General features: G+C 47.5%; 1 protein-coding gene across 2 annotated transcripts in view; it reads right to left on the bottom strand.

Annotated features, from left to right (window-relative positions):
* LOC119966079 (tax1-binding protein 1-like) overlaps positions 1 to 14,981 on the bottom strand; it is a 142,519-nt gene that overhangs the window by 32,254 nt on the left and 95,284 nt on the right. For both annotated transcript variants that reach the window (XM_038797269.1, XM_038797270.1), the window contains 3 exons: positions 1,352 to 1,447; positions 750 to 927; positions 433 to 575 (listed from right to left, as the gene is read on the bottom strand). In XM_038797269.1, coding sequence (XP_038653197.1) covers positions 433 to 575; positions 750 to 927; positions 1,352 to 1,447 — 417 coding nt within the window. The remainder of the gene's footprint in view (positions 1 to 432; positions 576 to 749; positions 928 to 1,351; positions 1,448 to 14,981) is intronic.

The following is a 14,981-nucleotide window of genomic DNA, read 5'->3' as shown; positions in this document are numbered from 1 at the left end:
TTGAAAAATTCAATAAAAATTATTTAAAAAAAAAAAAAAAAAAAAAGTTATTACTTTGTGTTATGTAGCATAATAATTAAATGGGTCAACCTATAATACTGTCTCGATTGTTTTCGATCAAACAAAAAAAAGAGAACACAACTGGATTTTTTTTTTGGCCAATGGAACAAAACAATACTGAGCATGTACGAGAAAAATGTGTCAGTCATCAGATGTGTGATGCATGAGTGATATTAAAAGCACTACCCTACTTTATTTAATTATATTTTTGAATGTATGAAGCTCAGCAAAATACACACTTCACTATCGGCATGAACCAACTTTGCTGCTGAACCAGATGGCCAGAAATTAATGATACACAGTAGCCCTTTTTGTTGCAGCAAACAGATCATAATTTCCTTTAAAATCAAATGACAATCAATTAGAACTTGCATTAATAAGCTCATCAGGGTCCTCAAGTCCATCTGGCCTACTGAAGTTGCGAGAAGGTTGGCTGCAGACCACGGTACTGTCCAATCCCCACGAGGGAATCCCTCTTGGCATTCTACGGATCTCATCAAGATAAAGTACACCATCTGCTCCATGTGAATTCAAACACATCACAAAAATGAGTTAATTTGCTGATGATAACAAAATCCAATGTTATTTTAGTAGGAAAAAGTACAAAACACAGTTTTAAGAAAGGTTACATTCTGGTTACCATCAACATAAAAGTAATATGAGGAGTGGCTACCTCAATAAGCACCAACCTCTTCCAGGCTCTGCATACGGGTTTCCAAATTGCAGTCCAGGATGTTTCACAGGTACAATAGGAGGGTCAGAAGAATATGGGTTGGGATATTGTAATATCTGCTGTGCATCTTGAGGCTTTGAACTTTGTGAGTTTTGCTCTTCACAGTCATGCCTACTTACTTCCCTTGAACATTCCTAAAAAGAGGAAGCAGTTAGTAATAGGATAAAGTATACATCTAGAGTTGAATTAATGTAACTTGGAAGTTGTATACTTAGATTATACAAATTCCATCAGAAAAATAATTTCACATTTAGGTAACCCACTTATTTACTCTTTAAACTGATTACTCAATCGTGCAACTGTATAGCCCACGATGGCACTAAACTGATGCACCTACATTCTCTGCTGCAGGAAAAAGTACTGTTCTTTGCTGCACTTTCCAAACAATTTCTGGTATTTGTGGGGTGAGGAGGGGGTATGTGGAAAGAGAGCAAGGGAATGCAGACAAGCAACCAAAAAAACTAAATTTTAATTATACCTAGTAAGATTTTATACTCTAAAATAATCGCTCAAGTTTCACAAAAGAAATCATGTTAACAAACTACTTGAGCCACTTGCCCGATTCAGTTCTTCCAGTATTTCTTTTTCTTTGTCAACAACTGCCAATTTTGCTTTAAGTTCCTTTACTTCCTGTTCCTTCTCTGAAAGCAGAATCTGTAAGAAATAGTGCAAGGCAAGAATCAAGAAGTGTGCGCTTTATTTCAGTTTTACTTAAAATGGGAATAGTATTGTGACTTTGTTCAGTATTTGAAATCACAAGCATGAACAAAGTTTAAAAGGCAGTTTGGCTTTGCAAGGGTGCTCTCAAAGCAGTCAGGATTGAAGCCCTCCTACAGGATCTGACTCTCTTCCCTTGCAGCACCACCACGTCAACCAAAACAGATCAGGTCAAATCTTGCTGTAGAAATAATGCAGAGACTAACACTGTTCATCATTATTGATGTGCAAATTGAATAGCAACAACCAGTGACCACACATACACAATAAATGCGGACATTGCTTTCAAAGATGCTCTGCACCTCCAAAAGATACACAAATACATATCTCACCAATCATAAAAAACATTCCATTACAGAGGAGTTAGGGTTAGGGTTCAGGAGTCTGTTCTGTCATTTAATAGAATCACGGCAACCCCACAGCCAAACCTCCACTTTCCTGTCAGATCCCCTTATCATTTGATTCCCTTAGAACTCAAAATTCTATCAAGTGACTGGACAACAGAAATCTTCTGTGGGATCCTCCATTTTGCCAGTAGCGCACTCACGCCCGCGGATTTCTCAACGCCGTAGGGGTGCCCACAATGGGAAACCCCATTGGCCGACTGCCGGGATGGAGGATCCTGTTACTGGCAGGGGTGCGCAGCACTAGAAAACAGGCGTGGTGGAACAGAGAACCCCACACATTGCACCTGAAATGGCCATTCATTTACTCTGATATTATGCCCCAGAGTTCTAAACTCTACAGCCAGGTAGAGCAACCTCTTGTTCTGAGGGCTTGACAAAGTTGAGACTTGCATGTTTCAAAGAGATCACCTGATTCCTCCAAGTGATAAATTCTATCTGCCTCACTTCATAGCTCAACTTATGAGGAGGAATCCCAGGAATCAATCTAGTAAGCCTTTCATGTACCATCTCTATGGCAAGGTTACCCTTCCGGATGGAGACCAAAATTACATAGTACTCCAGGTGTGGTTTCACAAAAGTTTTGTACAACTGCAATGAGACTTCTTACTTTTGTACTCTCGCCTCCCTTTGCAATAAAGGCCAATATGCAATTTGCCTCCTCAACCTCCGTAACCTGTTTGTTAAAGGGAAAATCTTACTTGCTATATTTCTTATACAAGGATTTTAAATCCTTCTGAACACCAATATTTCATAGTTTCTCACCATTTTAAAAAAAAAATCTGTTTTTCTAATCTCACCACCAAAGTAAATAGCTTTGCATATCCCAACAGTATACTCCATCAACCACTCTCTTGCCCACTCAAATAATCTGTCTATGTCCTTATGCAGATTCTTCAGACAGGCTTTTCTTTGTAAGCTTCTGAATCCCACATGAACTGCCTGGGAAACAGTCACGTTTTGCGATTTTCTTTGAGGGTCAATTAATGGCTGGAGGGCAAGCTAACCATCTAATCAAGCTAACCATCCAATTAAGAATGGCGTGCCGGATCTTGAAGCTGGAGGGAAAATCAGAGCCTTCCATTCAAAGGAACACCAGAATACGATGGCAGTTAAGTGAGGGAGAGGGCACTTCAAAATGGAGGCACCCTATCTCAAATGGTTTTAAATTTAGATTTTAAAAATGGCTTTTGCAGCCAGGCCATCACTTTGGAGGGAATAACTTCCCTACAGGATGGCCTGGGGCTTCTGAAACACACAAATAAGAGGGGAAAGTAATCATAGAATCCCTACAATGCAGGAGGCCATTCGGCCTATCGAGTCTGCACTGGTCCTCCGAAAGAGCACCCTACCTAGGCCCACTCACCCACCTTATCCCCATACCCCACCTAACCTTCGGACACTAAGGGAAAATTTAGCATGGCCAATCTACCTAACCTGTACATCTTTGGATTGTGGAAGCAAACCGGAGCACCCGGACGAAACCCATGCAGACAAAGGGAGAACATGCAAACTCCACACAGATGCCACCCAAAATCATGGTAAAGGCCGCATTTCTGCAGGGCGATGAATTTCAAAGTAAAGGGTTTCTGAAAGTGCTCAATTAGGTAGCAAGTGCAGAAGGAAAACTAAGAGAAATAAAGAAATATATCTATGGCAGGAATGATGCCTCCAGGGACTGGTATTTTTTGGCAAAATCAGTTTGTTGAAAATAGACTGTACTGAACTGGAAGCAGATGTCACAATGTTTTATTAGCATCATAAAGGGAAGTGTCCTGGCATCTTCTTGATGCATGTTGATGATTTCTTTTGGTGTGCTACTGTGTAATTTGAGACAATTACATATGAAAAACTTACAAGAACACCAAGACGCCCCCCCCCCCCCCCACATCCCACCCCCAAAATAAATTTCAATTCAGGACAGGAATACAACAAAAGTACGTCTTAACTCTACGAAAGTCTTTCAGGAGCTTTGCAATTTCTTTGTGACTTACGCGATACCACTGGTGAATCTTGTAACCATAGGTGAAGAGGTAGATTGAGAGTCTGAACATGAGCGTTCCTCTTCCACCCCCTTAGCAGAGTCAGCTGGCAAAACTGGAAGAAGGGGAACAACTTCCTGGTTGAACACTCACAGCAGCATTACCTTCGGCCATGTTATCTGTAACGGTTGCTGATTCTGAAACTTTTCCTGATTGAGTCATAACGTAAATTAATATGGTCTTGGGGTCTGCGAACAACGCTTCTGTGTTGCAGTTTCATGACCCAAGATTCTACACACTTTGTTTAAAATTATTCCCGTCAACCACCTCCGTTACCACCAAAGTTCCTAATGTAAACTTGACCATCTGATAGGAACTGCCTCTCTAGGCGTGGAAGCCATGTCGCTCCTTTTACTTCTCTTACCTTCTGCTCACTTTTCTTCTCATGGCATAGGGAACTGTCCTGGGCTTGAAAAAGCAAGGAGTAGTCTGTGGATCTACATACAACTTCACAGTAGTGCCAGTTCTTCTTTGAACACGTCGGGATACGACACCGTCTGTGCGGAGTCTGCACGTTCTCCCAGTGTCTGCGTGGGTTCCCTCCGGGTACTCCGGTTTCCTCCCACAAGTCCCGAAAGATGTGCTTGTTAGCGGAATTGGACATTCTGAATTCGCCCTCTGTGTACCCGAACAGGCGCCGGAGTATGGCGACGAGGGGATTTTCACAGTAACTTCATCGCAGTGTTAATATAACCTACTTGTGACAATAATACACAACCTCCTTGGTCACCTTAGTGTACTTTGATATCACCTCAATTCTTTTTTAAAAATAAATTGAGAGTACCCAATTATTTTTTTTCCCAATTAAAGGGCAATTTAGTGCGGTCAATCCACCTAATCTGCACATTTTTGGGTTGTGGGAGTTAAACCCACGCACACACGGGGAGAATGTGGAAACGCCACACGGATAGTGACCCGGGTCCTCAGCGCTGTAGGCAGCAGCGTTAACCACTGCGCCACCGTGCCACCCTGATCCGCCCCTATTCAATGGGATTTTGCTGAGCCAGTCATGCTGTAGCAAACCCATCCCCTTCCCTTTGACCACAAGGAGATGTGCCCCTGCTTCTTGACTGTTGTACGCAATATGGACTCCTGACACCCAAGTAACGGAATGCACTCTTCGGTGTACGTCCTAGGTTTGATTTCTACTGGAGGAAGGGCTGGTGCTCGGTTAGAGCCCCACATCGCCTTGGTAGTTCTCTTCAGCAATAACGGATGCAGAGGTCCTGTATCCGCCTCAATCTTGATTTGCTTCCCATCCATCACCACTGTAGTATAAATAGGCTCGTGTCCACCTCCATCTTGACTTGCTTTCGATCCACCGCCACTGTAGTATAAATAGGCTCTGCTAGCGCCTCAGTAACATTAAACATATTGTAAGCATGCTCCTCTGCCTGCTCCACATGGTGGATAGCTGCTTGGCGCATCCTTGAATTTAAAATTTCTTGCTCAGCCTTTGCAGCACTGCATTTCTTTGCTAAATACCCTTCTTGTAGCATCGGTGACCAACAGTGTCTAGAATCTTGCTGTGATTTGCATAGTCAGGCCTTCCACACCTAAAACACTCCACTGCTTTAACTTTTTTATCTGTAAGTTTATTTATGTATTTGGTGCAGTGTCCCTGCCTGGGCATTATTATTAGCCTGCTGAATATGTCTGGCACTGTTGGCAGCCATTTCCAAACTTTGGGAAAGTTGTGGCTTCCAACCAACACTGAATGTTATCCTCATTAATGCCACGGTCTAGCATATCTCTTAAGCATGTCTTCCAAAACATCACAGAAATCTGCGTTCTGAAATCTGGTGTAATTCTGCCACAATGTCTGTAACTGATTGACTTTCCTTTTTGAATATGGCTATGAAATTTGAATCTTCAAACAATCACCACGCATTTCGGATGATGATGATTCTGGACCAGAGTGACTAAGTCTTCAAATGAAATTTCCCGTGGGTTGGCCAGATTCCTCATCAATTGACAAGTCCGTGGCCCACACACACGCGGGAGAATCGAACCCTACATTGCAGCATCCTCTATTCCATTTGCTAAAATCTGCTGCAGCCACTCCACGTATTCCAAGGAGTCCTCACTTCATTCATTAAACTCTCCGATTGCTCCAAACATAGACATGGTGCTGCTAATTTAAAATGCAGTCAACTAAACCCACGATGAAAACTAGCTATTCACCTGAATGCAACCTCGTGCTGCCACGCTGAACATTGAACCATTCTTTTTTTTTGCCACTTTCGCCTCGTCAGCAAAATGTGATAACTTGAGACCACAAAGATGTCGAATTTGTTATTTAAAAGAAGGGAACTTCTTTACATATATAAATAACTAGGTTTAATAGCAGAAAAGCCTTCCCAAAGCTTGCACATGCTCGGAATCCTCAACAGATGCCAGCAAAACAATTACGTAGAAGGCTTATAAGAACAAACTCAAAATGATGCTCTGCAACAGACCCCATCTCCACTCCCTCAAGTCCTAGGGATGCAGTGTTGAATGTTTACAACAGCAGACAACGGGTTTAGCCATTCACCAACAGATCAGGCTGGACCACCAAAAGCACTATCGGTTCCTGTTCATGTCTGCTAAATCAATTTACTAATCTATGATAATGCTGCAGCAGGCCATTTGTTAAACGCTTCTCCAGTGTCAGCACCCTCGCTGCCAACATTAAGCACAAGAAGCTCATGGGTTACTGGTCATTGAGATAGAGACCAGTTGATCTGCTGTCTCTGTCACTTTCCTGCCTTCCCCGTTGCCCACCAGACTGAACTTCCTCCAACACCGTGGGTTTCTCCAGGTGCTCCGGTTTCCCCCCACAGTCAAAAGATGTGCAGGTTAGGTGGATTGGCCATACTAAATTGCCCTTAGTGCCCAAAATGGTTAGGTGGGATAGGGTGGAGGCATGGACTTAAGTAGGGTGCTCTTTCCAAGACCCAGTTCAGGCTTGGCATCCTTCTGCACTGTAAATTCTATGAATGTGAAACCTCCCGCTGACCTACCCCAGAATTTTTATCTTTCTCCAGTTTCTCTCTCTTCTCTCATGTCCTTTCTGAGCCCATCATCTCCTGATACCCACCTCATGATCTATTGACCCTACTCCTAGTAAACGGCTGACCACTAAACGGTTGACCATCCAACATCCCTCCTGGTCACCAGCTGACACTGTTACAGTTTCTCTCTTAGGATTTGTTGGTCTTGTCTTCAAATCTGCCATCACTGCTACATATATTCAGCAGGCTAATAATAGTAATGCCCAAACAGGGGCACTGCATCAAATACAGAAATGAACTGACAGAAAAAAAGTTAAAGCAATGGAATGATTTAGGTGTGGAAGGCCTGACTATGTAAATCAGTATACACGTTTCTAGAGGCTGATTGTCACCAATTCATTTAGCAAAAAAAATGCAGTACTGCAATAAAATTTAAATTCAAGGAAGCGCCAAGCAGCTATGCCCCATGTGGAGCAGGCAGAGGAGCATGCTTACAATATATTTAATGTTACTGAGGCGTGAGCAGAGCCTATTTATATTGCAGTGGTGGTGAGTGGGAAGCAAATCTAGATTGAGGTGGATACAGGAGCCTCCACATCCGTTATTACTGAAGAGAACTAACTACAAGTCGATGTGGGGCTCTAACAGAGCACAAGCCCTTCCTCCAGTAGAAATCAAACCTAGGATGTACACCAATTTTGCCTACAGGAGTGGGCCGATTGCATCGCAAACAGTTCGGTGCCTGGCACGGTTCTCATTTTCGGCCTCTCCCGCTATTCACCGGCTTCGTTTCACTTGAGCGAGAGTGCAATGAGGCCGGAGAACCGCGTCCGTAGTCAGATATTTCAGGTCAATTACTTTGGTGATTATTTATCGAATTGTATTTGTAATTTTCCAATTCTGATGAAAGGCCAGTGACCTGAAAAGTTAACTTTCTCTCTCCACAGACCTGCCAGGTCTGCAGAGTATTTCTAGCATTCCAGAATCCAACATTCCACCCCCACAGACTTTGTTAAAGGAAGATATAGATCTAATTTTACGAGCTGCCTCTTTACTGATTGTTCCAGGGATTGATTTGGAATACAGTCTGTTACACTGCTGTCTACTCCTGAGTACAAGCTTATTTCCTGTTACATTTGGGAGAAACGGGATATCCACAGATGGCAATATGTTTTCCAAATTAAATTAGGAAAAAGCAATTCATGTCTTTTTAAAAAACAATATAAGCTACTGAAAGGAGTTGGCTCACAAAGGTTAGTTTTGAAATTATTAGAAAACCAAATTCACTTATTTTGAATGGATACGCATTACTTTACATGCAGTGTAGAGCTGGATATTTCTATATACAAAAACATACTGTGGTTTTAATTTCAAATCATGTGCTTAAAAAGTAATTTGACATAATCAATTTCCTTGCTATATTAGTGTCCAGAAAGGTTAGGAGGGGTTATTGGATTAAGGGGATAGGGTTGAAGTGAGGGCTTAAGTGGGTTGGTGCAGAATCAATGGGCTGAATGGCCTCCTTCTGCACTGTATATTCTATGTTCTATATTCTTTCAAGCATGTACGATACCATTATCTCCAGAGTTATGGTTTTAATACAATGCAGTACTTTTTTTCATTCCTCCTTGAACTCTGTACACCTTCATGAAGCTAACTGTACAATTGCCAAATCTCTGACAGAGGTTAACAAATTCGCTAATGTTAATTTTTGAATGTACTTGTCTCAAATGACTTTGCAACCTTTCTTTGATGTCTTATTCTTTCCTTTCCAAATCCAATGTGATATGTCAAACCAATTACTCTCCATTAAAACAAACAGCCACCTGCAAGTTTTGTCAATTTAATACAAGCACCAATTTTTTTGCAAACAGCCTACATATTTTGCCTCTGTTCATAAATGATGGAAAGAACTCACACAAAAACATCTACCCATTAACAGGAAATTACTTCAGACGGAATCACTTTCGGTTTATGTTTAAACATGAAAGCAGTAGCATATTCATAATGTATTTAAGTGTAAACATCATAGATTTTACCAACAAAATTGGGTGTATGGGCCTGATTGCCAAAAAATAACCAAATAGTCAACTCCCGCCTACTCCTTTGGAAGCAAATTCCCATTTCAATTTTTCCACACTTTTTTGTGATGAGTGGATCCCGAAGACACTGGCAAGCAAGGTCTCAGAGATCTCAACGTGATCCCTGAAGGCTGGCATTGGGAGCCTCCCAAAGGGTCTCTTTCAGCAACCCCCCCCCAGCCCCCCCCCCCCCCCCCCCCAAGTTGAGCAATAGGTATGGGGTCACCAAATGCCCTCTCATGGCCATGTTCTTTCAGGCCCTGCACCCTGGTAGTGCCGCGAGGTTGTCAGGGCACGGTCGTACCAAAGCTGTGCCCGGGGGGGGGGGGGGGATCTTTGCAGTTGGGAGACTCCAGGTTTGAAAGATCTGAGCATATTTAAATGCCAGTTTAAATATGCTCATCTGGTCCACACCCAGTGAAGGCATGAACCACATTGTGCCTCGTGCCACAGGCCAGGAGCATCGAGCTCCATTCATTGCCCAGTGCAAACTTCGTTAGGGGCTATCTGGCTACTCTCCCAGAACGTGCACTGGGTGCAATGGGGCAGAGAACCACCGCCTTCATTGCCCAGCTGGATGCAAAGCAACAGTTGGACAGAACTGTCCTTGCCCAGTTCCATTCTCATGAAAGGCTGCAACAGCTTCTTTTCCCAGTCTCAGCTGTTCCTTCTGGAATTCTCCAAGGATTTCTCTATTTCTTTGCATTTCTCATCTGCTGCCTATTGGAAGCAACATCTGAAAATAAAACATCACATCTATTGCACCACCATCACTTTTGACAAGTCCACTGCCTCGGATTTGTCCCAATACTTGACCGGCAACCTAAATTAGATGAGCACAAGTTTACTCCAACTAAACATGGGAAAGAGTGAAGTCTAGGCCCCTGCCATAAACTTAATATCCCAATTATTGTTTCCATCCTTCACCTGATTAATTGTCTGAAGCTTGCCAGATCTTCAAACCTTGGATTTATGCTTGATCGAGATGAGCTTCTGTTGCTCTGTTCCACCACCAAGACTGCCTACTTACACGTCTTACACCATTCAACAATGACTGGTTGAAACCTACCTGACAATGAAACCTTTCTAATGCCATTGTTACTTCTGCACTCAACGTTCCAATACTCTCGGCCAGCCACAAACTCGCTATTCCAAAACTCTGCTGCCCATGTCTTAAGTCAGACCAAGTCGGGGACTTCCGGTTGCGGTGATGCGGAGCTAAGCCACATGTTCGGTAGCTCCCGCTATTTTCGGTCTTTTGGGCTCTTTTAAGGGCCCGTAGCGGTGCTGGCTGGACTTTTCCCGGTGTGGGAACACATACACTGCGCTTATCTGCCGATGGATGGACTGGACCAGGAGCGGAGCAGTTAAAAAATCGGCTTTGGAGCAGAGAAAGGTGCGAGGCAGGAGAAACAAGATGGCGGCGGGCGGGGAACCGGCAGCGTGGCAGCAGTGGGCGCAGGAGCAGCTTAAGTGCTGCTTCAGACAGCTGAAGGCTGAGATCCTGGAACCGTTTAAGGCCTCGCTGGACAAGCTCATGGTGACTCAGACGGCTCAGGGTGCAGAGATCCGAGAGCTACGGCAAAAGGCCTCGGAGAGCGAGGATAAGCTCCTAGGCCTGGCAGTGAAGGTGGAGTCGCACGAGGCGCTCCACAAGAGGTGGTTGGCGAAGATGGAGGAGATGGAGAACCGTTCTCGTCGGAAGAACCTGCGGATCCTGGACCTCCCGGAGGGGCTGGAAGGTTCGGACTTGGGGGCCTACGTGGCCGTGATGCTGAACTCGTTAATGGGCGTGGGTTCGTTCCAGAGGCCCTTGGAGCTGGAGGGTGCCCGTTGAGTGCTGTTGAGGAAGCCCAAGCCGAACGAGCCGCCTAGGGCGGTGCTGGTCCGTTTTCGCCGCTTCGTTGACCGTGAGTGTGTGCTGGGATGGGCAGAGAAGGGGGGGCCAGCAGGTGGGAGAATGTAGAGATCAGGATGTATCGGGGTTGGGGCATGGAGGTGGCGAAGAGAAGGGCTGGTTTCAATCGGACAAAGGCAGTGCTTCACGGGCAGGGGGTGGGGATTGGCCGGTTACAGCCGGCTCGCCTCTGGGTCACTTTCAAAGATCACCAGCTTTACTTCGATTCCCCGGAGGATGCCTGGGCCTTCATCCAGGCAGAGAAGTTGGACTTGAACTGAGGATTGGGGGGCTGGGGACTAATGTACATAGTCCGGAGGCCTTGCCCTCCTGGGTGTCCCTTTGTTTTTCTGGTTGTGTTTGTTGATGCCTTTTTTCTTTTTGGGGCTGTTATTTATTTATTCGGGTGCTTTCTTGTTTTTCACTGGTGGAGGGCTGGGGAGCTGTTCGCGGTCCCGCTGGGTCGCGCGCCCTTCTTTTTCCCGCGTGTTGGGTCGGGGGGTCGGGGTCTGAGATGGAAGCGCTGGCTTTCTTCCCGTGTTGGAGACGCAGTGGGCGGGGCCGGCACTGGGTGGGGGGAGTGGTGGTTGTGTTACACGGGGGGGGGGGGTCATTGGGGTGGTGGGGTGGTGGGAGCAGCCGGGGTGGTGAGCCGAGGGGGAGCTATGGCTGACCAGCGCGGAGGGAGAGGGAAGAGCCCCCAGATTCGGCTGGTCACGTGGAGCATGAGGGGGCTGGGTGGTCCGGGGAAGCGGTCCCGGGTCTTGGCGCATTTGAAGGGGCTGGGAGCAGACGTGGCTATGCTCCAGGAGACGCACCTTGAGGTGGCGGATCAGGTGAGGCTGAGAGGAGGCTGGGTTGGACAGGTGTTTCACTCGGGGCTTCATGCGAAGAATCGAGGGGTGGCGATTTTAGTTGGCAAGAGGTTGTCATTCGTGGCATTGAGTGTGGTGGCGGATAGCTGTGGTAGATACGTAATGGTGAGTGGTAGGCTTCAAGGGGAGTGGGTGGTTCTGGTTAATGTGTACGCCCCCAATTGGGACAATGCGGGCTTCATGCAGCGAATGTTGAGCCGGATTCCGGACCTGGAGACGGGGGGCTTGATCTTGGGAGGGGATTTTAATACTGTGTTGGACCCAGCTCTGGATCGTTCGAGGTCTAAGACGGGCAAGAGGCTGACGACGGCCTCAGTGCTGAGGGGGTTCATGGATCAGATAGGAGGGGTAGACTCTTGGAGGTTATTGAGGCCGGGAGGTAGGGAGTTTTCCTTTTTCTCCCATATCCATGAGGCTTATTCCCGGATTGATTTTTTTTGTCCTCAGCAGGGCGCTAATCCCGAGAGTAGTGGAGGCGGAGTATTCGGCAAGTCATATCTGACCACGCTCCTCATTCGGTGGACCTGGAGGAGGGGAAGGATCAGCGCCCGCTGTGGAGGTTAGATGTGGGGCTTCTGGCAGAGGAGGAAGTATGTGGGCGGGTCCGTAGGTGCATAGAGGGGTATTTGGAAGCTAATGACAATGGGGAGGTGCAAGTTGGGGTGGTCTGGGAAGCGCTGAAGGCGGTGGCTAGAGGGGAGCTGATATCTATTCGTGCGCACAGGGAGAGGGGGGAGAGGGTTGAGAGGGAGAGGTTGGTGGAGGAAATGGTAAGGGTGGACAGGAGGTATGCGGATGTCCCGGAAGAGGGGCTTTTGAGGGAGCGTTGCAGTTTCCAAGCGGAGTTCGATATACTGACCACCCAGAAGGTGGAGGCGCAGTGGAGGAGGGCGCAGGGGGCAGTATACGAGTACGGGGAGAAGGCAAGCCGGATGCTGGCCCACCAGCTCCGGAAGCTGGAGGCAGCGAGAGAGATAGGGGGAGTCACAGATGCAGGAGGGAACCTGGTGCGGAGTGGTAGGGACATTAATGGGGTGTTCAGATCCTTTTACGAGGAGCTGTACCGATCGGTGCCCCCTAGGGAGGTGAGCGGGATGGACCGCTTTCTGGATAAGCTGGAGTTCCCAAGAGTGGAGGAGAAGCGGGTGGAGGGTCTGGCGGCCCCAATCGAGTTGGAGGAGCTGATGGAGGCGCTGGGCAGCATGCAGACAGGGAAAGTACCGGGACCTGGCGGGTTCCCGGTGGAGTTTTATAAGAAGTTCTCAGACCTGCTGGGCCCGTTGTTAGTGAGGACCCTGAATGAGGCGAGGGAGGGGGGGGCTTTTCCCCCGACGATGTCTAGAGCAATAATCTCACTGATTCTGAAGCGGGATAAGGACCCCCTCCAGTGTGGGTCTTACAGGCCAATCTCGCTCCTCAACGTGGACGCAAAGTTGTTAGCTAAGATACTGTCCAGGAGGGTGGAAGATATGGTCCCGCTGGTTATCCATGAGGACCAAACAGGGTTTGTGAAGGGGAGGCAGCTGAATGTCAATGTGCGGCGGCTTCTTAATGTTATGATGATGTCGTCGGCGGATGGGGAGGCGGAAATAGTAGCATCATAGAATTTACAGTGCAGAAGGAGGCCATTCGGCCCATCGAGTATGCACCGGCTCTTGGAAAGAGCACCCTACCCCCTACCCAAGGTCAACACCTCCACCCTATCCCCATAACTCAGTAACCCCACCCAACACTAAGGGCAATTTTGGACACTAAGGGCAATTTTTATCATGGCCAAACCACCTAACCCGCACATCTTTGGATTGGGGGAGGAAACCGGAGCACCCGGAGGAAACCCACGCACACACGGGGAGGATGTGCAGACTCCGCACAGACAGTGACCCAAGCCGGAATCGAACCTGGGACCCTGGAGCTGTGAAGCGATTGTGCTATCCAGAATGCTACCGTGCTGCCCAATCGATGGATGCGGAGAAAGCTTTCGATAGGGTGAAGTGGAGCTACCTGTGGGAAGTGTTGAGCAGATTTGGGTTTGGTGAGGGATTCATTAGCTGGGTGAGGCTGCTATATAGTGCCCCGGTAGCGAGCGTGGTGACGAATGGGAGGAGGTCGGAGGAGTTTCCCGGGGGACAAGGCAGGGGTGCCCCTTGTCTCCCCTGCTCTTCGCGTTAGCGATTGAACCCCTGGCCATGGTGCTGAGGGATTCGAAGAACTGGAGGGGGATTGTGGGGGGCGATGGAGCACCGGTTGTCGCTGTATGCGGATGATTTACTGTTGTACATCGTGGATCCGGCGCGGGGGGGGGGGGAGAGAAGAAGAGGAGATGCTAGAGGTGTTGAGGATACTTGGGGGGTTTGGGGACTTTTCGGGCTATAAGCTCAACGTGGGGAAGAGTGAGCTGTTAGTGCTGCATTTGTGGGACCAGGAGAGGGAGATAGGGGAGCTCACGTTGAAGAGGGCGGAGAGGGGCTTTAGATATCTTGGTGTCCAGATAGCTAGGAGCTGGGGGGCCTGCATAAGCTAAACTTTTCGAGGCTGGTGGAACAGATGGATGAGGAGTTTAGATGGGATGTGCTGCCACTCTCGTTGGCGGGCAGGGTCCAGTCGGTTAAGATGATGGTGCTCCCGACGTTTTTGTTTCTCCTCCAGTGTCTCCCCATCTTGATTCCGAAGGCTTTTTTTAAGGAGGGTTAATAACAGTATTCTGGGGTTCGTGTGGGCGCGGAAGACCCCGAGAGTGAGGAGGGTATTCCTGGAGCGAGGCAGGGAGGTAGGTGGTTTGGCGTTGCCCAACCTGTGTGGGAACTACTGGGCTGCGAATGTGGCAATGATTCGTAGGTGGGTGATGGAGGGGGACGGTGCTGCATGGAAGAGGTTGGAGGCGGTGTCCTGTGTGGGCACAGGTTTGGAGGCATTGGTGACGGCCCCGCTCCCACTCCCCCAGCAAGGTATTTTACGAGTCCAGTAGTGGTGGCTTCCCTCAAATTTTGGGGGCAGTGGAGGCGGCATAGGGGGGAAGTGAAGGCCTCAGTTTGGGCTCCGATACAGGGCAACCACCGGTTTGCACCAGGGAGAATAGATGGTGGGTTTTTGAGTTGGCACAGGGCAGGCATCAGGCGGATGGGGGACCTTTTCCTTGACGGGAAGTTTGCGACCTTAGAGGAGTTGGAGGGGAAGTG

The sequence above is a fragment of the Scyliorhinus canicula genome, chromosome 5, assembly GCF_902713615.1.
Source record: "Scyliorhinus canicula chromosome 5, sScyCan1.1, whole genome shotgun sequence".
In the NCBI taxonomy this organism is placed as follows: domain Eukaryota; kingdom Metazoa; phylum Chordata; class Chondrichthyes; order Carcharhiniformes; family Scyliorhinidae; genus Scyliorhinus; species Scyliorhinus canicula.
This window is presented reverse-complemented; position numbering and strand designations above follow the sequence as displayed.